This window comes from Chiloscyllium plagiosum, unplaced genomic scaffold, assembly GCF_037043375.1.
Source record: "Chiloscyllium plagiosum isolate Xiang-an unplaced genomic scaffold, Cpla_swu_hap1 HiC_scaffold_14, whole genome shotgun sequence".
In the NCBI taxonomy this organism is placed as follows: domain Eukaryota; kingdom Metazoa; phylum Chordata; class Chondrichthyes; order Orectolobiformes; family Hemiscylliidae; genus Chiloscyllium; species Chiloscyllium plagiosum.
Genome location: NW_028270152.1, coordinates 32865610 through 32873957, shown reverse-complemented (window position 1 = coordinate 32873957; position 8348 = coordinate 32865610). Strand labels below are relative to the sequence as shown.

The following is an 8348-nucleotide window of genomic DNA, read 5'->3' as shown; positions in this document are numbered from 1 at the left end:
ACTCTGTTTGCTGCATATGCTCATTATTGCCACCAAGTATATAGTGAACAGTGGAAGAAGGCCGGATTTAACTCCCACAGCATCTTTCTAAATGGAATTCCCATGATTGGCTCACTTGACTACTGTGCCAGTGAACACAACTCCAATTTCCCATTCAACTTCACTTATCCTCTGTTACTCAGTATAACAGTGTTTTTTGACTGGGATGCTAGCATTAAAGTCCCCTACAAAGTGCCCGTTATTAAACTCGGTGAAGTCACACTTTTCCATTACAAAAAATACCTAAAAATTCTTAACACATGCTCGTTGTATTTCTGCTTCTGTACAGAGCTACCTAATGACGACTGCTTGACTGGCAAAAGTTCGCAGTGCAGCACCCATTTTTTATGTATACAAATCTTTTGTACATCTTTTTCCTGTAAGCTTCATCATTGAAGTCCTCATTCATGTCATGCACAACGGAACTTTTATGCAGCATTTCCATCTAACTGGTACCTATGTTCTGTTTTCTGCTTGTTGCATGTCTTAAGCTGGTGTTTACAGCGTTAGTATCTGAGCTGTTAACTGTGAGAACCAGTGATGATGTTTCTTCATCGACATTCTTTTCCTACTCCTTCCGGTCTTGCTCTTCATTACCTGGACAAGTTGTAATTCTTGGGTGTCTGAAAGATGAAAGCATAAGGATAGTGTTGTAAAGGAAGGAAAAACAAGGAATTAATGTTTAATCCAACTATAGTTTATAAATCAAAACGTTGTCTGATAAAGGAGAAATAGGATGTGAGCAGAAGGCTCAGGTATTACTGTAATATCAATTTCTGTGGTGTCAATTTTGCTTCTTGGCATGGTCTCAGTCATCGTCATTTCAGTGGTGTACAGCACCATCTCTCTGAAGGTGAGGGCACACATCTGTACCTGTACCTGCTGCTCCTTGTGGTTTGGACGCTCTTATCATGCGAGAGAGAGAAAAGTGTGCCATTGAATTTGGTACATTGTGGCTGAGTGATGAGCCTGAATGGTGACAGTGTGCACCATCTTTGAGATGTGTATGTGTGTGCATGTGTGAGAGGTTTACATATAAGAACTAGGAGCAGGAGTAGGTCGTCTGACCCTTCGAGCCTGCTCCCGCACTCAATAAGATCATGGCCAATCTTTTCGTGGACTCAGCTCCACTTACCCAAGTTTTCACCATATCCCTTAATTCCTTTATTTTTCAAAAAAAGTATCTACCTTAGCTTTAAAAGCGATCACTGAAGTAGCATGAACAGCTTCCCTGGGCAAGGAATTCCATAGATTAACAACCCTCTGGGTGAAGAGGTTCCTTCACAGCTCAGTTCCAAACCTGCTTCCTCTTGAGGCCATGCCCTCTTGTCCTAGTTTCACCTACCAGTAGAAACATCCTATCTATTTCTACTTTATCGATTCACTTCATAATTTTCTATGTTTCTATAAGATCCCCCCTCATTCTTCTGAAATCTAATGAATATAATCCCAATCTACTCAGCCTTTCCTCATAAGCCAACCCCCTCAACTCTGGAGAACCTCCTCTGCACTCCCTCCTCTGCATCCTCCAGTGCCAGTATATCCTTCCTTAAGTAAGGAGACCAAATCTGCACGTAGTACTCCAGGTGTGGCCTCACCAGCACCTTGTACGGCTGTAACATTTTCTCTCTGCTTTTAAACTCCACCTCTTTTACAAAGAGGACAAAATTCCATTTGCCTCCTTAATTACTTGTTGTACCTTCAGACCAACCCTCTGCAATTCATGTGAAAGACACTCGGGTCCCTCCACAAATCAGCAGGCTGCAACCTTTTACCATTCAAGTAATAATCTATTTTGCTGTTACTCCTACCAAAATGTATGACTTCACATTTACTAACATTGTATTCCATCTTCCAGACCTTTGTCCACTCACTCTATGATCCTCTGCAAAATTTCACAGTCCTCTGCACACTTTGCTCTGCCACCATCTTCGTGTCATCGGCAAATTTTGACACTGTATACGTGGTCCTCAACTCCAAATCATCCATATAAATTGTATATAATTGTGGTCCCAACACCGATCCCTGAGGCACACCACTAGTCACTGATTACCAGCCAGAATATCACTCATTTATCCCCACTCTTTTTGCTTCCTGTCAGTCAACCAATCCTCTATCCATGCTAACATTCTACACCTAACACCATGCATCCTTATCTTATGCAGCAGCCTCATGTACGGCATCTTGTCAAAGGCCTTTTGGAAATTGTATGAAGTTGAGGTAAAGCTATGAGTGTTACGCATGAGGTATATATTGTTATCGATTGCTCCCAAATAAAGGGGTGTTACTTGTGTGTGAGGCTAGTGATGCTGTTGGTGGAATTTGGCATTTGAGGAAGAACTCGCTGATCTTGATCGCTCTCATGAGATCATAAACTTTTGTAGTATTGCATCCAGTTGTCTGTTGTTTCACTGCTGGTTTTAACTGTGTACTGGCTGCTTGCTGCTAGTGCAGTGCCTATCTCTCTGTCCTGTTCATCTCCTTCTGCAAGGCTTCCAGTGCTGCAATGAAATGTCTGAGCTCATGCTATTTTCTGTGATGCAAGCCCCCTTCAAGACGCAAAAGTTGGTTCTAAGTAATGTAAGCTAACTTGAACTCATGGGGTTTTGTGACCTTTGTGCCAATAAATCATTTAGGAGTGCATCCCAACTGAACCTGAACACACTCTTCACCTTTCTTGGATGTTTTATTTAATTCATTTATGGATATGGACATAGTTGGTTGGACCAGGCAATATTGCTTAACTGTAGTTGCCCTTGAGAAAGGGTGGTGAGCTGCCTTCTTGAACTGCTACAGATCATTTGGTATAAGTTTGGTGCAGAATTTCTGAGATATGCTGAATATCGGTGAAAGTTAGCTACTTTTTCTTTCCTACATATCTATCTTCATCATAAGTAATCTAATTAATTCAACTTGTTTTTTAAGTGAAAGGAGTGAGAAATGCATCAGGCATATACTGAGTTCCCTGGATGAAGATTGTTTCGGACTTTTAAAGAATTACACTGCACATTTGATCTGAGCATTCCTACTGTATTAGCAATATTCTTTGAAATAGGTTTAAGTAACCCATTTTAAATTATGCAGCCTGTGGCATCTGTGCACTGACCATAGGTATAGAGTTTAGTTTTTGACTTTTTTTTTTATTTGAAGTATATTGTAGAAACTAAAATTGTCAGAAATTCCGATCCTTGATTGGAACAGATTGTCATGGAGGTCCTCTGTTTTTGAATGCTTGGATGACCATAACTAAATGCTGCTTTTTTTTTCAGATTGGTGACAGAGAATCAGAAAGCTTAAAGTTCCCAATAGAAATTAGCAAAAAAGAATGTAATTTTCCCATTGTGTTGAACAACTGTAATTGTATTATCTCTCATTCTTTCTGCAAGGCTATATTTTGCCATTTAGTTATGGTCATCCAAGCATTGAAAAACAGGACCTCCAGAACAATCTGTCAGAAAAATCCAAAACAATCTTCGTCCAGGGAACTCAGTATATGCCTGATGCATTTCTCACTCATTTCACTTTAAAAACAAGTTGAATTAATTAGATTACTTATGATGAAGATAGATACGTAGGAAAGAAAAAGTAGCTAACTTTCTGAGATGAAGTTTTCTGAGAAGAATATTTCTGAGATATTCAGCATATCTCAGAAATTCTGCACCAATGGCCTGAAAGTACTTTTCAGGAAACAGTACTTTGGGGGAGAAAAGTAGACATTAAATGGCAATTAGTAATAGAATGTAATATAAGAGTCAGTGTAGTTTTGGTTCTGATCAATCTTTACACAGTGCATTGTTCAGCTGTGTAGAAATTCTAATCTGAAGAGAGTAGAATCTAAGTAATTTGTCATAGCAAACAATGAAATGATGCTACCAGGTAACATTTTTGCTATTTTAAATTTCATAAATATTAAGTAGATGTATTTGATTTAACTGATACAAGAGTTTGACTTTGTATTCTAGCACATGTTAAATTATTCATTCTTTCACTGTGTTTCTGCAGAGCACTAATTGCACAAAAAGAATGCAACAGAAGTAGAGTTTGCTCTTTGGGATGAGGTAGTAGGTTGTATAGTTTTAGGGTCACACCCACACTGGGAGATAACTATACAATCTACTGTCTTTCCTAAGGTGGCAGAATATCTTCCACAACCATCTAACGCCAATTGATCTGCTGCATGTAATGCTGTTACATATCTATTATAAAGGTCTTGTATCTGTGATTTAAATCTCATTCTAGGTATTGACCGCAAACGCTAAATGTAATAATGCATTACATTTTCTTGGTTTGTGACTTCATTTATTCACTTCTGTATTATACTTTTTTAGGAGTCTAGAAATTGCAATAAAGTCTTGTAGTCTAGAAATTCTTGACGTGTGATTTTTGATCAAAAGTTTTCGGTACAAGTATTATCAGGAACTAATTTCCTTGTAGATAACAGTTAATTGTTCCTTTCAGTGATGGGTATATTTTAGGTATATTTAGGTAATTAGTGCGGAAAGTTTACTCACCTTATGAATTTAACCACAGAGCTGCTTTTCCTGTGTTATGTGATTTGCCCTGGTTAATTTGCCCTTTCCTGTCAATTTCCTTTTTTAAAGGTTTTATGTTTTATAGTTCTGGAACAGGTGTGTGGATTCAATCAAAATGGAGGAGGTGGGGAGATGAGGTACTCAATCCCCTGAGATACTCACCTCTGTAAAGCATCAGGAGTATTGGTAGATGCTGCATGCTCGTTCTCAAAGTGCAGCAAGGCCCTTCATTGAAAGGTGCATTGATGAACATTGTGGGTGCACGATTGGGTTTCATTGTGATACCTTATATGTTTGAACAGCCTATCAATGTTTGTTGATATTGTGATTGTTAATGGCCATTTTGGCAAGATATTGGTGGGTGGGTGTCAGCCATAAACTATAAAGCAACAAGAATTCAAAACTAAGCAGAGGTAAAATAGGGGACGGTTGTAAAATAATTGTCATTCCAACAAATAATGTCATTGGTAATCTAATTTTGTAAAGTTATCAGGTAGTGCAAATTTTCTTTACAATAAAGAAAAAAGTTCTGATTTCACAACAGACTTATTTTTATGAACGTAAGGACACTTTTTAAAGAAAATAAAATAAACATGGGCCTCTATTTAGACACTGAAGATTGCTTCATTGTATGGTTCTTGTACTTGAAAATGTTGAAGCAATTTCTCTTGACAGACAAAAACCTTAAGATGATCATTGTGGATAATATGGTGTGCTCCTGGGTAGAGGTAGTAGGTTGCATAGTTCGAGGACAGAGATTTTGGCCCAAAAGAGATAACTATACAACTTGCTGCCTTTCCTAGGGCATCATAATGAACATTACAACTGAATCTTCTGCAGCCATGACTAGTCAACATACACTACCTTAAAAAAGGTGAGGTATAATAGTATAAGTTCTGATCTTTAAACTTCTGTGTTTGAGCACAACATAGACTTCTATTGTAAGTGTTTATGCTTTTGTGAGAGTTGTTGCCATTATTTATTCATAAAAAGTTGCTAATATTAAGGATTTTAAGATGTTTATTCCATTTTTTTGATAAACCTACTTTGAAAGTATATTTTCATCAGAAGTGTATTTGTAGAATTATTTAAATAAAAAAAATTCTTTCAAAATTGTAGATTGCTTTTTTTGATTGTAGATAATGTCTTGGTTCCCATATCAGGCAACCGTTAGTAGAATATGGTTGAACCTAAATGGATGGCTAGTTTTTCTTGATGTTCAACAACATTACCATTGAATTCTCCATCATCAATATCCTGGGTGGGGGTTACCATTAATCAGTAATTACTTGTATACTTGGTCGTATTCTGTGTGGCTTTAAAAACATCAATAATGAGAATTCTGCAGTGTGTAACCAAGCTGCTGACTGTCCAAAGCCTGTCACCATCTATTAGGCACAAGATGGGCATATGATGAATACTCCCCACTTGCCTGGATGAAAGCAGCTCCAGTGACACTTTAAGTTTCACTGTCTAGGATAAAGCAGCTTGATTGTTTGGCAGTGCTGCCTTAAACATTCACTCCATCCACTGATTTGCAGCAGCGTGTACATGTACAAGATACATTGCAGCAACTTGCTGATGCTTTTTCAACAACACCTTCCCAAATTAAACCTCTGCCACCTAAAGGGAATCGCACATAGGAATGCAATCATTTGCAAATTTGCTTCAGGCTGTGCACAATCCTGATGTGGAACTGTTACTGTACCTTCACTCACTGGGTCAAGAACCTGGAACTCCCACATACCAACATTCCTTCCCATCTCAGCATTCCAGGGTAGTTACAGATGGGCACTAAATGGTGCATTTGTCAGCTATGCTCAAATTCCTTGAAAGAAAGACTTAACTTGCAGAAGTCGTTTTGGGATCATTTATTACAAGGCATTGCTATTAAGTTAAAATAGACAGGTCACATTTTTGTCCAAATGTTTCATGGTTCCAGCAGTAGAGTCTATATTCACTAATTCAGTGCTGCAATACATAATACGTTTATAAACAGTCTATTATTTATAAATGGGATAGATAGTTTGGGGAAAGGTGTTTTGTAGAACAAAATGTTCTGATTTTTAAGATCCTCTATAAGAATGATGGCATAGAGCATTCAGGGATATGTCTTGATAATTGAATTTTTAATAATCTCTTCATTTAGCTTGACAATGTTTTGTGCTGTGTTAGCTGATAACAGCATCACCAGAGCATTGGGCCATCTAGGATTGTGATAAACAATAGGATCCAACAGTTTATGTCCTGAATAGATTTAAGGATTTGAGAAAAAAAACAGAAAATCAAACTAATCAAAGCAAAATTTGCCTAAGTAAGAAAAAGGAAGAGATCAAGAAAAAAATGAATCGACAAGGGGCAAAAGAAATGTAATAATTTTTAAAAATAATTTACTATTTGCAAGAATAATTCATAATTCCTTTATGGGCAAAACAGGTTCATTGACATTACAGAAGTGCAAATCTTCAATAATTAGGTACCTTGGTAATTTTGCAGTCCTACCATTCTCCAAATTTAATTGAAAATATTGCATTTTACGAAAAATATGTTGAATATCATTTTAAAGGGTCTGATGGAGTGGCAAAATTTGTTCAGCAAATTGTAGCGACTCTTAATTCTCAATGTATGCCTTTACTCCTAAAGTTCCTGGACACGTCTCACATGAATAATGATGCACACATTAAACTTGCCATTACTTCAACACCAAAATCTTGGCCAACATTTTTGCCATTTACAGGGTAAAAGGTTGCTATTTTAAATTATGTCTAGGGTATTATAAAGGGAAGGCTAAATTGCTAAAAGAATTGGCTGTGAGCAGTTTCTTTTTTTCTGGACATTCCTATTAATATTATTTCATTATTCTATAAGTTCCCTTAGCAATTAAAATGTTATTTGGGAATCACTTTACAGGGGAAAGAGTATTCAGTGTGGCAGCCACTGAAAACAAACCAGCAGTTTTATTTTCAACTTGCCAGAGTCAATATACAATACACAGCTAAATCAAAAATCAGCATGATATAATGATAATCATGTGCCACATGTACATAATGTTTAGTCACTTTGCAAAATAATACTTAACATTCATGCTATACAGATTATAGTAGTCTTTGTGATGGAAGAACTCTTTACAGATTGAAGTTGTATGCTTTTAGAATGTCTTTTCCATCCTTTGATTGAACAGCACCAACAATGCTTACATAGTCACACAATACACTTTTAAATCCCCTGCAAAAAAAGAACACATTTAACATGATTGTAAATGACTAACAATCATAAATTTGCTTTTAATGGACTGGTCTACATCAATGTTATTACCCTCTTGATCTTCTAATCTCTACATTCTTATAGACAATATGCGTGCATTGGCTTTTCCAGTAGAGTGGTATTACTTCAGTTATGCATAAAGTCCCATCTTTGCCTATCTCCATTCTTTCTTTTTAGCAGAAATAATTATAGGGTTAACTTGCATAATTGCCTCTTTAACCCTAATGTCACTGTTCTATCTGGTCATCGATGAGTCAGAATTTTATGAACTTTAAAACTGGAAAATCAAAAACAAAAAATAACATTGTTGAAGAAACTCAGTGGATCTGGCAACATCTGCAGAGATAAAGCAGAGTCAGAGTCAATTTTTCAGGTCCAGTGACCCTTCAGAAAACATGAAATTTTGCTGCTACATGAAGTTTCACACTGGTTTTCATTGCTATCTCCATCCCAAACTGCTTGCTCAGGCTGAACCCAACTTTGTGCAACTGTAGAATCTTAATGACACAAGCC

The 8348-nt window shown here is 37.0% G+C and overlaps 1 protein-coding gene across 5 annotated transcripts in view; it reads right to left on the bottom strand.

Moving 5' to 3' along the window:
• Positions 1-466: 466 nt before the first annotated feature.
• fbxw12 (F-box and WD repeat domain containing 12) overlaps positions 467-8348 on the bottom strand; it is a 45011-nt gene continuing 37129 nt past the window's right edge. For 4 of the 5 annotated variants that reach the window (XM_087994268.1, XM_087994269.1, XM_043708002.2 and 1 more), the window contains one exon: positions 6428-7796. In XM_087994268.1, the coding sequence (XP_087850394.1) occupies positions 7697-7796 (100 nt within the window). In that variant the 3' untranslated portion in view covers positions 6428-7696. Of the gene's footprint in view, positions 663-6427; positions 7797-8348 lie in introns of those variants that run through there. The other variant, XM_043708003.2, reaches the window with a different exon arrangement.